The 17567-nt window shown below is 39.9% G+C and overlaps 2 protein-coding genes and 1 long non-coding RNA gene across 4 annotated transcripts; 1 reads left to right on the forward strand and 2 right to left on the reverse strand.

Annotated features, from left to right (window-relative positions):
• Positions 1 to 306: 306 nt before the first annotated feature.
• Positions 307 to 4070, reverse strand: LOC124863531. Its single transcript, XR_007037148.1, has 3 exons — positions 3935 to 4070; positions 781 to 927; positions 307 to 537 (listed from the first exon to the last, which is right to left on the reverse strand). It is a non-coding gene; the product is annotated as an uncharacterized LOC124863531 (long non-coding RNA).
• On the forward strand, positions 807 to 5866 carry LOC124863530 (GTPase HRas-like). Of its 2 annotated transcripts, none has more exons than XM_047357943.1 (5): positions 807 to 999; positions 2070 to 2182; positions 3409 to 3587; positions 4064 to 4223; positions 5016 to 5866. In XM_047357943.1, exons 1-5 carry the CDS (start codon positions 945 to 947, stop codon positions 5127 to 5129), a joined length of 621 nt encoding a protein of 206 aa, XP_047213899.1. In that variant the 5' UTR covers positions 807 to 944; the 3' UTR covers positions 5130 to 5866. The 2 variants fall into 2 exon arrangements, with proteins under 2 accessions (XP_047213899.1, XP_047213900.1); XM_047357944.1 differs by lacking the exon at positions 807 to 999 and adding an exon at positions 1399 to 1792.
• A 754-nt stretch (positions 5867 to 6620) lies between these two features.
• Positions 6621 to 17260, reverse strand: LOC124863279 (DNA polymerase delta catalytic subunit-like). The gene is given in 25 exon segments (XM_047357605.1): positions 6621 to 6863; positions 6945 to 7042; positions 7136 to 7188; positions 7319 to 7432; positions 7869 to 7891; positions 7893 to 7999; positions 8106 to 8208; positions 8297 to 8449; positions 8559 to 8734; positions 9758 to 9771; positions 9774 to 9894; positions 10023 to 10118; positions 11341 to 11488; positions 11729 to 11842; positions 14487 to 14603; positions 14718 to 14806; positions 15049 to 15153; positions 15156 to 15242; positions 15336 to 15446; positions 15542 to 15680; positions 16343 to 16449; positions 16562 to 16674; positions 16677 to 16727; positions 16827 to 16956; positions 17126 to 17260. Coding segments are annotated over 25 exon segments (2568 nt in total). The 5' UTR covers positions 17237 to 17260; the 3' UTR covers positions 6621 to 6775.
• Positions 17261 to 17567: the final 307 nt, after the last annotated feature.

Consider the following 17567-nt stretch of genomic DNA (forward strand, 5'->3'; position numbering starts at 1 on the left):
ATTACTCTCATTAAACCTATTTTCTGTATCTGCCACAACTCTATTAACGTTTAGTTCTTTTTTATTACCACTAGAGGGTGCTGAAACTGCTGAACAATCTTACAAAGCTTTTGTATAAATCAGAGGTCTCCAACCTGCGGCTCCGGGGCCACATGCGGCTCATGAAGCTCTTCAGAGTGACTGTCAATACCAATATAGATATAGAACTAAGCAGTTTTTTATTTAAAAGTTATTATTAAAAGCTCATTTAGCAGGTTTTCTATGTTCATGCAATATCTACACAGAAATTCCACAAAAGAAAGACAGTAATAGTACAAGAAATCAATTTATTTGTTTAGTCTATTTTTATTATTAAACAAAACATTACATGCTTTTTTCAGTTTTGTCTATAAAGAGTGACTTTGTTCATAGTATGGTTGTTTGTGACAGATGGAATGGTCTGGGTTTTCAGACACCGCTGATCCACTGGGAATTTCACTCGCAGTCATCTTTCAGTTTTACAGCTGAGAATAAGAGAAAATATCCACTGAATGGTAGCTGTGTGGACAAAAAGGTTTTGTTGATATCAAAATCAGAGAATGGGCAGAATGGTTCAAAATGACAGAAAGGCAACACTACCTCAATTAACCACTTATTACAACCAAAGGTAACAGGAAAAACATTTCTTAACACAAAACTCTATAAACCCTGAAGCAGATAGACTCCGGCAGCAGAAAAGAACTGGATGCCATTTCTGCTGCTAAGAGCAAGAAACTGAGGCCACAGTTCAAAAAGGCTCACCAAAATTGGAAAATATTCCATGATCCGATGAGTCTCCATTTCATACGAGACGTTCAGAAGAAAGGCATCCATGCTGCTTTGTATCAAGGTTCATGCTGGTGGTGGTGTTATAATGGTGTGTGGGTACATGGCCACCCCTTCTGGAGGCTACATTCAACAGAACAATGAACCACGTCACAAAGTTCAAATCATCCCAAGCTGTTTTTTTAACAAGAGAATGTGAGTGATTACTTTCTCGTCCATATTTGTCTATACAGGTGTTTGTTTTGTGTAATGATGTAATAATTAAGAGCAACCATCAGAGTGCAGAAAACATTCAATCATCTCAGCATACATGTTCTAAGTCAAGGGAGCCATAAGATCACGGTAAATATTCCGGGTAAAGCTTTCAAAATAAACCATTAGAAGACAGCGGCGTTTAAATACAGAAATGGTAAGGGTTTGAAATAGTTCATACAGTAAGTCTAAAAAGGTGTTACGCAACATCCGCAAGTACTGCTCATCAGCATGTTACGTTTGTGACGCGAAATTAAAGAGAAGGATGTGCAAGAAAGGAAAAACTATCCGGGAAGCCGCGCCCCAGTGAAGATATAACTGTTGATGATTGGGGCTTTTTGCTATCTTTGGGCGGAGCTATGAACTAAAGCCTTGTTGTGATTGGACAGAAGGGACGTCATTCTTTAAAATCTTCTTTTGATTGGTTGCATTACAAGGGGATTAACGCTTAATTTACAATAAACCGCAACTGAGAAGAAGTAGGAATTACAACGTTTTCTTGCTTATAAATCTTTGTGTAAAGTCGAATATTTTTCCTCACACTTTTACGATTGTCCGGCTCGAAAACTCTTAGCTTTGTCTAGTCTGGCAGATCAGTTGTCCGTTAGTGGAAGTGTTTCAACCAGTGCTTTGAATAAGGAAATGATCTCTTGCTAACGTTATGTAGCAAGCTAATCTCATTTATCTGTCGGAAATTCAACTTTCATTTCACAGTGTAACACAGCCCGACGGACAGGTAAGCACCGCTGACCGTGTTTTCTTACTTCTAGCCCTCATTCACTTCGACTCGGCGCTGATAAAACTGACTTAATTTACATAAAAGCGTCTGTATGGGGAGATAAATCTGGGTTAGACTCTTCGCCATGTCAGTTCAGGGAGGAGAGGATTGTCGCTGGGGGGGGGGGGAGGATCTGTTAATGATCACCTGATACTTTCTGGAAAAGATTATGAAATCGTGTCTTTTTAAGTTTTAACAGAGTCGTCCACCTGTTGACTCGACTCTTTTTTTGCAGGCATGACCGAGTACAAACTTGTGGTGGTCGGTGCTGGAGGTGTGGGGAAGAGCGCTCTCACCATCCAGCTGATCCAGAACCACTTCGTGGACGAATATGATCCCACTATCGAGGTGAGAAACCGAGGAAGCTCTATATGCTCTAAAATGTCTGGGTGTGTTGAAGTTAATGGGCTTTTAAAGGCCACTGCAGTCTGATTATGTTGGCAGTGGCAAAAAGGACTGGGAAAGATGGATAGGTAAAATAATATTTATTACAAAATAAATGAGAGGAAAATGTTTCTATTATTTACTTAAAAAATTTAATTTGCCACTGAGGTTTTAATTAAAAAAAATAAATTAATCTATTCCCCTTATTTTTTGTTGATTTCATCTTTATTTCAATGGCATGTAGGTTCACCCTTTTATAGATCATTGGCAATGATAATAATTTATATATAAAGAGACCTAAAATAATTATATTCATGCAGATAAGGCATCTCATTATTTAAAAATATCATGGTATTTACAAACAATTCCTCCTACAGCAGCTAAAATATATTAATGCAGTTGTCTAATTATATCTGTAACATTTATTTTGGTTTTGATCTATAGATAGATAAGCTAGATACTGAAATCTATAGTTGTTTTGAATTGCTTATTGTGCACATTGTACCTTTTAGTCCTGGAAATATATCAAGCTCATATTACTTGGTTAGTCAGTCAGGCTGTTTAACCAGTCTGGTGTTGTGTTGTTAACAGATGTTCTGCTCATAGCCTGCCGGCTGTACAGTGGTTGTAAAACAGCGTTACCTCAAAAAGAGCGATGGTTGAAGCGCACTTCGTTTACACAGTATGGTTGTTAGTGTTTTTGGGTTTTTTTCTCGACCAGAACTGGAAATATTCCCAAACAGCCGAATTTGTGTTTTCAGTTTGCAAAGGAGCCCTCTTTCTGCTGTCTGACCAGCAGTGTGCAGGGACAGGTTTTAGAACTGGCCTCTGCCTACTGTAGATGCTGTTGTTTTTTTTTAAGTGGAGATGCTATAAAATCAAAAGTGTTAAATAGATGCAAAGGACATCACGCCTCATAATGGTGGCATAATGAAGGCAAGCCATCATTTCGCAGATGAAAACCAAATTATAGACAGTCTCTCCAGCTCTCCTAAAAATAAACTTTTTAACTTGCAGCGATCACGTCTCGTAAATTAAAGTCTGCAGTTTATCTGGAAGACATCACCGGCTTCATTTACTGTCACAGATATAAATCATTAATGCCCTGTTAATACATAATGCAGCCCTTGAATAACTGATGCAACTGCAGCTAAACTAATTTTGAGGACGATGACGTTTTTGTGACGCAGGACTCGTATAGAAAACAGGTGGTGATCGACGGGGAGACATGTCTGCTGGACATCCTGGACACTGCAGGTCAGGAGGAGTACAGCGCAATGAGGGACCAGTATATGAGGACTGGAGAGGGCTTCCTCTGTGTGTTTGCCATCAACAACTACAAGTCCTTTGAGGATGTTCACCTTTACAGGTACACAATGAGTTAAAAAAAAAAAACAAAGCGACTGGAAATGCTGCATCTGCTGTAAAGTGGTACGTGAGAAAGACATCATGCTAAGACAGAAGAGTTTGAATCACAATTTACTGTTATCAAGATGTTATTGTTACTGTTATTGCAAGACTAAACAGTTTAGCTATGAGGGCTGTTTCCTGCCAAGCAGGAACTGAGCTCATTTATCTCAAACACAGATGCTGAGTGTGGTTAAAATTTCTGTGGCCATTTGAATCAAGACAGCTCCTCTAGCTTTGCTGCCTCCCACATTTCAAGATTAACTGCTTTTTTTTTTTTTTTTTAGAGTTTGGACTTTTCTGTCTTACCTGTTGCTGTGCAGTTTATATGCAAACAATGTGACCTCTGCAGATGACCAAGACAGGTGGCTGAAAACAGCTGTTCAACAAGGACGGCCTCAGTCTCTAAGGGCTTTTTGACATGTGTCATCTCCTCAGAGAGCAGATCAAGCGGGTGAAGGACAGTGACAGTGTTCCCATAGTGATGGTGGGGAACAAGAGCGATCTGAGCTCCCGCACGGTGGAGACGAGGCAGGCTCAGGAGCTGGCGCGGAGCTATGGAGTGCCGTTCGTAGAGACTTCTGCTAAAACCAGACAGGTGTGTGGAAACGGCAACACCTGAGGTTTATCTCAGTTAGACAATAACGGAAGAGTTAATTAATGCCAGTAATTCATCTGAAAAAGGGAAACTCGTAAATTTTATAGATTCATTACACAGAATGATTATGTTTTAAGTTTTTAACAGATTCTGTTAATAATATTAGGATTATGGCCCAAAAAAGACCCAAAATTCCTCTTGACAATACCCAAAGGGGTTTAGGTCAGGCTTAATCCACCTGAATGTGTGGTAGCTCTTGAAGCACCTTATTCACACCTTGGAAGCCCTCCACAAAACTCTTCAGGCTGCAGTTATACACCACATGTTGCTTGTGCATGTTTGTCTACTACACTTTTTCCTTCCACTGAACTTTCCATTACTATGCTTGGATACAGCCCTCTGAACAGCAGGTGCTTTAGCAATGACCTTTTGTTTGACCGAGAGACTGTCTAATGAGAAAAGCGTCAAGTCAGCAGTTTTTTGCCCATGACTGGGGAGAAGGTAAACGTAGCCAACATGGCCATAAGATTTCTTGACTAAAAATACTTTTTTTTTTTAAATGTGGAGAAACTGAATTTTGGGTTTTCGTTGCCTTTAAGCTATAATCAAAATGATCAGAAAAACAAAATGCTTAAAATATCATTATTGTATTAAATTACTGACTTTCTGAAAGTTATTCTGACTTACTAACCAACACTAATTCATGCACTAACACATTTTAAGTTCGGAAGATTCCTGCAGAAAAATCGCTGAAAGTACCAAACCAACATTTCTCACTTTCTGGTCTTGCAGGGTGTGGAGGAAGCCTTCTATTCACTAGTCCGGGAGATCAGAAGATACAAGGAGACCAACTGCAGCAGCAAAAAGAGCAAGAAGAACAATCAGAGACGTTGCATTATACTATAGCACACACACACATATGGCCACAGCCTCCCTGAGAGCACTTGTATCGTACTGCCCGCCCGCCCTGACTCGCACACTGCCCCTCACCGTGGAGGCGTCAGTGAAGCAGACGTTGCAGAACCGATTTTCATCGCTGCAACCGTCTCCACGGTCACCTTTTGTCATTTGTTAAGTGTTCATCTTAATAGAACACAACAGCAGTATATTTTGTGTCTACTATTGTTAGAACAGCAGCTTCTTCTGTTTAAACCTTCAAACGGTGTTTCAGTCTCCCAGGTTCACTTACGTTCAAATATGTTCCACTTTGTTTCTTAAACAGGATGAGTTTGTGCCACTTTCAAAGTTTACTCAGGAAATGCTTTTCTTTTTAAATCAGGCACTGAGTAACCTGCTTACGGGCTTGTACACTTGCATCATATTTAACATTCTCAGTGTTGGTGGTTGCAGTTAAAATTCAGTCTGCACAGTTTGTTCCAGCACTCTTCTTCGCCACCTCATCACCACAGCATGTGACTTGTGAGAACATTTATGTGGTATTACTGGCACACGTGCTGAAGCCAGAGTTTGAGTTTTCTGATCATATGCGATGCTGGATGGCTGGTTAAAAGAAAAAAAAAGCAAGTTTTTGATCATTTGTCACTAATGGTTTTCTATTTTTGTAGAACGACTTGATGCATCCCTAGTGTAAAGCAAATACGATGCTGAATGCACAGAAAATAAAAATCACATCTTGAGTTGTATTCTTTAGAAGCCTCTTTGCTGTGTGAATTCAATCATTGTAAAGCAAGGTGTAAATTGATCTCTGGGATCATTTAACAGATCACTGTGAAAGCCAATTAAACAGATAAAAAAAAACAGTAATATGAAGATCATTTAGCAGTTGACCGTTTTAACAGCTGGAGGCAGAAAGCCATGCAGCAGCGCTGGTTGTGGGACTGTTTGGCTGATGTCAGACGTTCAAAAACACCATGAAGATGCCATTAGGAGTCTCTGATGATGTCCAGACCTCTGTGCCTGCAGCAGCTCTGTAACAGAGTCTTCAGAGAGGGTTAGAGATGCTCCAGTGATCTCAGCTCCCCTCACCATCCACTGCAGGGCCCCCCCTTCTCGACCATGCCAGATGGAAAACATGTAAAGTTTCAATTATAAAATTATTTTTAGCTTTTACATCAATGTTTTTTTTTTTCTAGTAGGATAACTTATGAAATCAAGAACGTATTGCTTAAGACGATATGCTTTGCATGAACTCCAACCCTTTTTAGGTTTGCACCAAAACAAACTACAGACTCAGGGTTTTGTCTTGTCAGCTACTAAACCAGATGAGAAGTTGTGGTTTCTGAGGTCTGAGAAAGAGTGAGTTCTTACCTCTGAAAGAGTTTAGTCTGATTTCATGTTGTATTGGCAAGTTAAACACAGCTGAACATGCGGTTAAAACCGTGTTAACCCAACACCTCTGCATGATCTGACCAAAAAAAATTCACTCTACCCAACAACCAAAAACTAGATGTTTCGCTTTATTTTACAAAAAGGCACTACAAGTAAATGTATTCATAGAAAAAAACGTTATGTAGGCATTTTTACAGGCACTAAAAGACAGAACATACAGGTAGAGGATCAGAGTCCGACTTCGCCTTCAGGATATGGGTTTATCACCATCTGAATCGAGACACTAGCTTGCTCTGGTCATCCAGATCCTTCTGAACCTTCTTCCTCATGTAGAAGATTGGGCAATCGTGGCTGCAGAACAGTGGGCATCAACGGGGTTAGATTTGCACATCTAACAAAGCTAAAAGTCCCCATTATTTTTTTTTTCTGTACTTGGTGCAGAGCACATCTTCATGCAGCGAACCCTGGCAGCGCTGGCACTGAGTCCACAGACGGGAGAAACGCTCCTCCAACGCGTTCAGGTGGAAGATCTAGATGATTATTTAAAAAAAAAAAACAGTTACAATGGGAAAAAATTTGCTCTCCAACTACATGGGGAAAAAAATAGAAACGTTCTTGCATACCACTTTTTGATAAAGTTCAGACTCCTTCTTTTTGCAGAAATCACACACAGCCGCTGGAAGCATACAAATATCTATTAGAAAGCTAGAGGTAGTGATGCGAAAGAAAACATTTCGTATCACTTTAACTCAGACGTCATCAATCAAAAACCAAAAAAAAAAAAAGACGGGGAAGCAAAAACACACCATCAGTTTTGAGCACAGCTTTGCAGCCGATGCAGGTGCTTCTCTTCTGGGCGAATGCCATGAGACCTCCAACCTTCGAGGTCAACACGGTCTTACAGCGAGTGTGGTCGCCCTCTAAAAAGAGAGAAAATACAAACGACTCAGACTGCTGTCATTCAGGCCTCTTCTAGAACAGACATGGATGCAGTTTAGGTGGTTAGATATGGTTTAGATCTTTAGATTTTATTTCCTGGTTAGACTGGATTTTTGATCTGACTCAAAGAAGTATTCACATCCCTTCATACCACATTTTGTACCAAGCATAAATCTCAATGTAAAATATTTGGATTTTATGTAGTAGATTAACCCAAAGTAGTGAAGAATTTTGAAGTAGAAGGAAAATATTTCATAGTTTCTTTTTACCCAGTTGGATAATGTGTAATTTAATGTCAGTACAAAGAAAGCTGTCCAGCATTAGTTACAGAACATTAGTGGACAATCAGTGGATGATGCTGGTGGCAGCATCATGCTGTGTGAACCACCATTCTGAAAAACATATTTCTTGTCGTACTTAGAAGGACACTCTCCGCCTTGGTCCCCCAGGATAGGCTCAAATATTCTCAGTAGGGGTTTGGACAGCTGCTGCTCCAGGTAGTATTGTGTGTCGATGGGGATATTGTTCTCCAGCACATAGATCGGGTCCTGAGGTTTTGGAAGAGATAGGAATAACACCAGATGTAAACGTGTGTGAAAAGGAAAATACAACACACGTGTCAAGCAAGAAGGTCACAGAGAGAACGTTCCCCACCTCTGACTTCATGTAAGCTGCTGCTCCCTTTGCAGCCTTGATGATAACGTAGGGAACTCTGTCACCCAGGTTTGGGGCACTACCTGTATCTCTTTTCCTCATCCTGTGAAAACATCAACATGAAAAGGAGAAATTTCCCAAAAACAGTAGATTTTTCTTAACTGAAATAAGAGGTTAGTAAACAATTTGACCTTTCAGCCAGCTCCACGTGTGCCTGCTTGCCAGCGTACTCCTGGGCTGTACGCGTCAACTCTTTAGTGATGACCAGCTGACTGATGTCAATGCGATTGCACAGCAGGTCTGAAATCACTTCCTTTGCATGATCCACAGCACCTTGAGGATCCCTACAAAAAAACATCTAAAATGCAATTTGGCCGTTTTGATGCTTAAAAATAAATGCAATGGAGGTCATCTTTATTAAACTTCTATGCAGCAAGTATATGCGCACTGTACCTGTCAATGAGGATCATTTGTAGACAAGTGTTGATAAGATTGGCCACTAGAGGGCAGTTGTCTCTGCGGACTGTCTCGATGCCTTTACAGTTCATCTTGTCATGCGTGTCTGAACTGGAGGAGAAATACAGGCCTGCGTAGCGCTTCTTATTGATCAGCAGGTATGGGTAATACACCTGTGGAGGTCAAAACACCGGTCTTCATTGTAAGAGACCCTTTATGCAACCATTAAAAAAAGGAAAAATATAACAGTGCTACATATTTCAACATGGATTTAAAGAAATGGTATACTCATTATTCACTGGGTTCCTAATCCATGCCAAACCTATCAAAACTAAAATTGTCCAGGATTGTCATTCAACTATTGTCAAATATTTAAACAGTGTACAAATCAGAGTTTACAATTAATGTAGCTACAGACGTGAGTCTTGCAAAAAAGCAAAGACTTCAGGTAAGTGGTTGGATTCACAGAGGGATGGAGGGGTGACAGGTCAGTGCGTGGGTGGACTGACAGATAAATGACAATGGCTCGCTGACTAGTTTACACATACTTTATATAAAACCATTGTTAATAGGACACTTCTTTTTAAGAAACTCAGATATTTATGGATGAGAGTATATTAGGACAGGGTATCTAGTCTGGAAATGCCTCTTACCTAGTTTTTTTTTTTTTATACATACCCAAATCTGGAAAATATTTATGTCAGAATTTCTGTTACTTTGCAAAAACCCTTTAAACAAAAAGAAGGCAGAAAAATATTCTGTGCAAATTGAGGCATGCTGATAGTAAAACAGCTAGAAAATTAATAAAGCATGCTAGTAATGTAAGAAGCTATTTAAGATATTAATAAATGCAAACTCTTGTAGATTCTTTAGGAAGTTTGTCACGCTTTAAGCTTTATCCTGACTTAAGAGTTACTTGCATCACATTTACACGCTGTTTTGTTAAAAACAGAAGAGCAGAGGCCTGAATAATGTGAAAGCTCTCTTTTCAAAGCTTAAACATTTACTAAATCATTAGCAGTGGCACAGCTAAAATCTGTCCGATACAATCCTAGCAGGAAAATGTTCTTTAGTGTCAAGTGTTGTCTGAAAAATAACCAAAAGGAAGAAGAAATTTAGCCCAAGCAAACAGCCATTTTTTCTGAAACCATTAGAAAATAAGCGCTGCTCCTAGCTATAATGCATTTATCTGCTACCTTCTCAAACTCTACTTGATGGGTGGTGTAAAATGGGACGACACCCATTCAGCTGCTTTCCTCCCAATATCCATGGCTTCCTTTACGGTGGAGACACCGAGTTTGACCATGACGGAGTCTGTGTCCCCATAAACCACCTTCAGAGAGACGAGAGGAAAAAAATATATTACCCCCACAAGTTCAAATTCCACTAGATAATCATTGAAAATACAAAGACAACACAAAATGTGTTTTAGTAATGGCAGAACACAGAGATGTGTCTCACCTTGGCATCAGCTTGGTAGCCGTTAGAAATTGTATATTTGGACTCCACCAGCTGTTTGGTTTTTTCAATCATCTGTCTTCCAAAACCAGTGACACTCTTGAAGAGATAAAAGCAAGCAGGAGAAAGGGTCTTGAGCTTTGTAGCCTGTCTCAGGTGGTGGGAGGGTCAATATAGATACGATAATAAAGAGGTGGTGTGGGGCCAGTAAACGGTACTGAAGGTTTCACCATCGTTTCATTAAACACAGAGACTGCAGTAGTTTAGTATTTTCCTTTCAAAGTGTCTGTGGAGTCAGATGTTTACATATGATACCAGATATTTACATACACTGTATATACAAAGACAATACTCGGTTTACACACATTTTCTTAGCATTATGTAGAATTGCCTTTTAAACTGGATAACCTGGTTTGCTGGACTTTGGTGCATTGTCCATTTGGGAGACCCATTGATACCCAGGTTTCATCTTCCTAGCTAATGACTTCAGGTGTTTCTCAAACGTTTTCAAAGAATGTTTTGTTTTCATGATGCCATTTATTATGTGAAGTGCACCAGTCCCTGCTGCAGCAGAACACCGACACAATACGGTGCTGCCACCCCCATGCTTCACAGTTAGGGTGGGGTACTCATGTTTGCGACGCTTTTATTTGTAACGGTCTCAGCCAGCATCTTCTGCTTCTGGAGTTGATACACACATTTTACACCAAGACATTTAGGACACAAAACTCATCTCCTTCCTGGAGATTATAAACATTACCATGCTGTTTATAAATGACCAGTGGTGGTCCACAATTCTCTTCCTGTTTTATTGGCTGCTTTTTTTTATTTAATGATGTCACAGAAGGCAGCAGCGTGTTTGAGGTGTTGCCTTAAAATATTTCCACAAGTGTGCCTTGAATCAACTCAAATGCTGAAAATCAGAAACTTAAAAAAGCCATGACATCAACATCTGGGCTTTCCCAAACTGTTTAAAGGCACGTTAGTGCAACCAAACTTGAAATGTTAGGTTGGGTTTAAAGTCAGACAATAAGGGGGAAAAACAAAGCTTGTGTGCTTAATGCGGAACATGTAAATATCTTGTTTCATCTGTACATCTCCATCTCCACCTGTTCTGTGGTTTCTTATCTTAACACTCCATCTTTGTCGTTTACCGTTCCTGCTCCAACTTTACATCTGTGCACAACAATAAAAACTGGGCAACAAGCTCAAACTCCACTGAAGAAAACCCACCCAAAAAACAAACTGTTCCAAGGCCAAGACAGGCTATTCGTCTACAACCATTTCCTATCCGATTCGTCCCGAAATAGAAAGCGCTCACCTGTGAGATCTCCAAGCAGGGCAGTTTGCCCACCTGGGCTCCAGTGAAGCCGTACACAGAATTTGCACTGATTTTCAGGGCTAGCAGACGACCATCCAGCACCTGTTTCTTGAAAGGGTCGGTTTCCTTCTTTAGCTCTGCTTTAGCCCTGCAGGGACAAATGGAAATGAACATCAGAACTTAAATATACAGGTAAGTGATAGTCACACCCAGAGGGGACATCTAATCATCTAATGCTGGCATATGTTGCATTCTTCATTTTCAAGAGCATTTCCTGTGAGACTGGGTGTCCTAAATATTCAATAACAGCTGTAGATTACTGCAAATTCTAATGGATACCCTCTGAAGTCCGACCATTAGCGCCTTTTAGTTTTAAAGTGCTTCAAACCTCTTTCGGGCAGACAGCAGGTTCTCCAGTATCTCTGGAAGAAGACCTTTTCTCACAGAGCTCTTCACAAACTGATCACCCGTAGGAGTCCTGATGAAGTCATCTGGTGACAGCCTGCAGACATACAAATGCTATTAAAATCAAATATAGGGCTGAAACAATTGATTGCTTTAATCAATTATTGAAATAATCCTCAACTAATTTAGTAATTGAATAATCGTTAACTGGAGTATACACACTCAGAAACATGCCATTTGCTGAAAGAACAACCCACTCAGAGCACTAGCTAGGCCAAAACTGTACCAAAAATATATACTTTGTCTGTAAATATGTTCTATCCAGAACTCCTCAAGTGGTGTAGTTTTAGCTTCACCTGGTTCAAATTCTGTAAAAAAAACAAACATCTCTTGTTAAAGAACCTTTTGCTATCCAGTTATGAATCGAAAAATTAGTTGACAGATTAACCAATTCGTAAAATAATCATTACTTGCAGCCCAAAGCAATTCCCAGTAGGCCAGGGGCCTCATGTACGAAAGAGTGCGCAGCTTTCATAGTGAAAGTTGTCGGTAGAGTGAAATTCTGAAACTTGTGGCGCACAAAAAATAATTCAATGTACGAAACTAGGCGATGACATCTCACCGCACACGTAGCCTTCATACATCCCATTTGCAGTGAATTTGGCGTAGCTGCACATGGCGCTTGGATCACACGGTCCCACCATAAATACGCAAAGTATTTATGGCCATATACTGTTCAGGACATCACATAAAAAAAAAAAAAAAAAATAGAAAATGACTTAGAAACCAGCCAGTCTGATTGAGGTTTGCTTCCAACACAACTATTATAATTATTACATTTGCACATCACAAATAGGTAACACATTTATTGAATGAAAATTCTTTCTATTCACAAAAGCATGCCGACTTACAGATCGGGCCCTTATAGCAATATGAGTGCACTCCATAGCTCTGATGACATTTAGAAAACAGATGAGAGCCTACGTTTAGGGGAACTTTATATATCTGAGCAACATACGAATGAGGCCGACCCATTTGGCTGGCATGACCCGACTCAGGGATGACTGCTAAATACCCGACCTAAATACAGCTCCCTCTGAAAAGCTCTGGTTTAAAAGGACCACAGGATAGTAAGAACTTGAACCGGCAACACACAGTTCCTCCTGGTTGCCGTCTGTAACACTGAGGCCAGTTCTGTGCAGAGCTCTGGTTCCTGCCAGTTCCTGCCTTGGGCAACCTAAACCATCTGATAAGCCATACATCATTATGTGCCAGCAGGTTAGTAGGACTTCTGGAAAAAAATAATAAAAATTCTCCCTCTGACTTCTTCCATCGAGGATGTCTTCCAGCTGTGCCAAAGCTGCCATCGTTCCATAATTACGCACAACTTTAGCAGCTATTCATGGACATGTGTGATTGTCTCCAGCTTGTCCACCTCAGGAATCATCAAACCTGACTTCTTAGGAATTAATCTGCTGATCAGACACCGTTTTCTATTTCAGTGAGAATGGAGGTGCCCCTTAGATGATTCACATGCATTTTATGCTCCTCAGCGCACAAACCGATGCGCATTTCCATCTACAGGTGACAGAAACGGAGGAAGTTTCACGGTTTACATCCGACTGAGGTTGTTTCCATCATTTGTTGAGGTGTGTCACGTTATTGTATGAGGCCAAAATCTGATTGTTTCATCGCTTTGGTTTAAGCCATAAATCTCAAACTCATGAAATAACATCAGGTTGGATGCTCCATGAATTAATTAAAACTGAATAGTCATATTTCAGTGTATTTAGGTGAGTGTTAGGTGTCTGTAGTTTGTTATTGTTGATTGAAAAAGGTTTCCGTGGCTTCTTCACACTTTTACGCAATGTTCATCTTTGTACATGCCGAGTTGTGCATGAAACATTAAACCACAAGGTTTTGTGCATAAGTACGCTTCGTACATGAGGCCCCTGGTCTGGAGTCATTCATGCCAATTCAGTTAATGACCCTTGTGGAAAGATGCATTAGTAAGAATTTTGTGGACAATTTCTATAAAGCTTTGACCTGTTGAATCTTATTTTTCTTTTCTAAACAAAAACATAAAACAAAAGAACATACATGAACAGCATTCAAAATATTCCTTTATAGCCTGCCTGCAGTAAGTGACCCTTAAATAATTATTTCAGACATAGAACAGTTGCTGTAAAACAGGTGTTTATTTTATAAAATGTTTTTTTTTTTACAGAAATCAAATTTTTTTTAAACTGTCTTTAGCATCCTTTTTAGCTATTAGCATAACTAGCACTACTAGAACAGCAGTTTACGTGTGTATATTCCTGAGAATGTAATTTAACTCAAGAGTTAAAAACGGTTGCCAAGATTTTCAAATCCAGCAAGTTCCAAAACAAACGTTGAGAGCTCAAAAGGATAAAACTGAGAAACCTTGTTGCATCCTTTCTGTTATCTGCTTCAAGTCTCACACTCTCCTAGCCTGAGTGAACTGCAGACATGTCACAAGGTTTTAAAAAATATTGTCCCCTTTTAAATGACTTCTTTCTTTGATTTTGTTTTAAACAATTGAGTAAAACTGGAAAGAACTAGTTTTAAGTCTGCCTTCCTCAATAAAGAACTTCCACACTGAAGAGTGTTGTTTTAATATCTTCCTGGTCGTACTAACAACAGCCAACAGCTACATTTTTGGTTTTTCATCTCTTCCTTGTGGGTTGGAGACGATACAAAAACAGAATGAAGAAGCTTACCCAAGTTTCTCAGCAGAGCCTTTCTGCAACAAGGTGGTGTAGCACAGGTTGTGAGCCATCATGATGGACGGATACAAGGAGGAAAAGTCCAGGGTGGCGATAGGAATGTTGTAGTATCTATCAAAGAAAAGAATGATGGAAACAGCTGAAAAAATAAAAAAATCTGTACCCACTGGAGATCGGGTGACATTTAGTCGCTAAATAGCCTAAATAACCAGTAGATGGACATACCCTTTCTCTGGCTCAATGACTGTTGCTCCTGTGTAGTATTCTCCCCCCTTGGTCCTCACAACAGGCATTACCAGGTCCTGTTTCATAGCCTTGAAAGCACACACACCTACTTTTTAAGTATGTTTTAAATGCACTCACAAAGCATTTATGTACCCGTTTCACCTGTACAGTCAGGTAAAAAGATTTATTATTCATGAATGAATCCATGCAATCATGAATACCAGCATCTCTCTTTCTCCTTTTCATTGAATGGCTCATCAGGTTTTTGGTTATTAATTTATTTAGCACCATATAACCAATACCAAGTAATGTTTCAGTTTGCATTTCTTACCTGTCGCAACAGCTGAGAGACCACTTTGATCTGCTGTCCTCTTGAGAGCAGGTAAGTGAGAGGAACTCCCGTCACTCTGGCCATCTCCATGTAGTTAATCACGCACACATCAGTTTCTGCAGCAGACGGAGCGGTAGGTAGGCGTCTTTCAGGCAGTACACTGCCAAACGACGTCGTGTTTGTTCATTTCCATTCTGATGTGGAAGAAAGAGGGTGGAAAACGGCAATGGCAATATTTTATATTACAATTAAAAAGAAGACCAAAAATGAAGAAAACTAGGTATTACTTGCAGATCAGTGATGATGGAGTGTTGTACATCCTCCTTCTGTTCTTGCAGAAAATGGAAACTCACGGCGTTCAGCGTATAGGAGCGCAACTTGTAATCCCTTAGAAGAACCTGTGGGAGACATACCAATCTATAATATTCGACACATTTTTACCTAATCAATAAATGTATATATTAACTGCATAAGCTACATAGCGAGTTCTGACCTGCAGCAGATCAAACTGAACTCGGCCCTCCATGTTGATGGTCTTGTTCTCCCTGCGTCCCATCTGCTTACTCTGGAAACTTGACTCTCGCAAAACTGATTGGACGCCTTGCATTCGGCCCAAGTATGGAAAAGATCCACCTGAACAAAAAAAAAAAAAGGTATAAAGTCGAGGAAGAAAACTGAAAAGTTTTAGTCTGACCAGAATAGAAGTTTTTCATTGGATTCTTGCAACATGTTATAGGTGTTAAAATTTTATGAATTCAGATTATTTGTATTGCACCAATTCACAATAAATGTTTTCAGGATATTTTACAAGACAAAATGATTCAGTTTATCTATTGAAATATATAACCCAGGTTTCCTGCTCAGGTTGAAAATCAAAATTTCACTTTCTCAAGTCAAAATCCCAGACGCCCATGGAAATACAAAGATCATTCCAAGCTCTTTCAATCCGTGTCCAGACCTGGAAAAAAACTTGATATAATTCCAGACTTTTCCTGTCTGCAAAACTTTGATAATCAGGGGTGCAACGATCGATCGGCCGGCCGATCAATCGATCGACCACGATTTCCTTAATTTTGGGAGAACGGTGATCAGCCGATAAATGCGTCGTTTCATTTATATTTGAAAGCACCAACTTATGTGCAGTTAAAACAAGTTTGCGTTGTTTCACGGGTATTGTTCAATGTTTTTCAAGAAAATAGGATTGGAACTTTGAAGGTGTTTTGTGAGCTTATAACACCTGACAGTGTTATTAAAAAAAAAGATTCAAAGGGCTTTTTAAACGGGGTTCTATCTAACCTTCAAAGCAGCCGCTCTGTTGAGCAGGTAGGGAAAATCAAAGTTCTGGATATTGTATCCAGTGATGATGTCTGGGTCCACGGTCCTCAAGAACTCTGCCCAGCTCTGCTCAGAAGAGAAACAAAAATATATATTTTAAAATAAAAAAATAAATAATTAACAGTTTGAAATCTGTTGCGTGAGTTTCTTATTTTCCCTTCTTGAGACAGGCCGCTACCTGAAGAAGCTTTTTCTCCTGAGTAAAGCATAATAACTGAGAGCCAACGATGCTGGCGCAGGACTGGAGGGTGAACACTGTGCGAATGAACGGCTCGGTCTCACCTGCCATAGGACCATCGAGGCGATCTGAATCACTGGGTCTTTATCTGGTTCAGGGAAAATTCCTGGACAAAAAAAAAGAAAAATCGGCATCAACATGTATCTGACTGGGTCTTTGTCTCACGATTTAATAATGTAGAAGAAGGCCTAGAAAAAGAAATGACCTTCTCTTCCTGCACACTCTATGTCAAAGCTAAGCACCCTAAGTGGAGCGATCTTCTGCCATTCTCCCTCTGCAGGGGGACTTATGAAGTCTGTCCATCCAACATCAACTTCATACTGACACAAAGAAACCTGCCGGACAAATACAAGAGGTGGCGTAACACAGCTGTTTTACTCTGCTTACAATACAAAACCAGAAGGAAGGGAAGTGAACGACAAACCTATGAAGCAAGGAAGCAACACAGGTGGGATCAGGAGGACAGAAATGTAGATATATTGATGTAACAAAAACAACACCAACCTTGCTTGGGGTCTGAGAAACTGGGTTCGCTGAGCTCTTCTCTTCACGGACGCTGTACTTGCATTTGGGAAGTTCAATCCAGCAGCATCCCACTACATCACTGTCCACCATAAACTTGTGAAACAACAGCAGGATAGCTAGACTGCAAAAAGAAAGCTTGCCATATCATTTAGTCCCTTTACAACCACAAACAGCAATGTTTTTCATTAGAATTTTGGGAGGATTACAACACACAGAAATGGGAAATTGCAAGGTGGATGGGAAATGATGAATGGATTTTATTTCCAACCAGTAAAATCAAAAAAGTGTGCCATGCATTTGTATGTAATGCTTTATAAACTCACCGTATGCTATAGTTATGGCAAACAAATCTCAAGACTGGAATTATTTTCATAAATTAGCTCAAGCTCAGTCAGATTGGACGGTGAGCCTCTGTAAACAC

The sequence above is a fragment of the Girardinichthys multiradiatus genome, chromosome X (genome assembly GCF_021462225.1).
Source record: "Girardinichthys multiradiatus isolate DD_20200921_A chromosome X, DD_fGirMul_XY1, whole genome shotgun sequence".
Taxonomy (NCBI): domain Eukaryota; kingdom Metazoa; phylum Chordata; class Actinopteri; order Cyprinodontiformes; family Goodeidae; genus Girardinichthys; species Girardinichthys multiradiatus.

Excerpts from the sequence above, each read along its gene's own strand:
- LOC124863530 (XM_047357943.1), top strand. The coding sequence starts at position 945 with ATGAACCACGTCACAAAGTTCAAATCATCCCAAGCTGTTTTTTTAACA. Across the intron at positions 1,000-2,069 it reads TGTTTTTTTAACAAGAGAAT|GCATGACCGAGTACAAACTT; the intron begins GTGAGTGATTAC and ends CTTTTTTTGCAG. Across the intron at positions 2,183-3,408 it reads AATATGATCCCACTATCGAG|GACTCGTATAGAAAACAGGT; the intron begins GTGAGAAACCGA and ends TTTGTGACGCAG.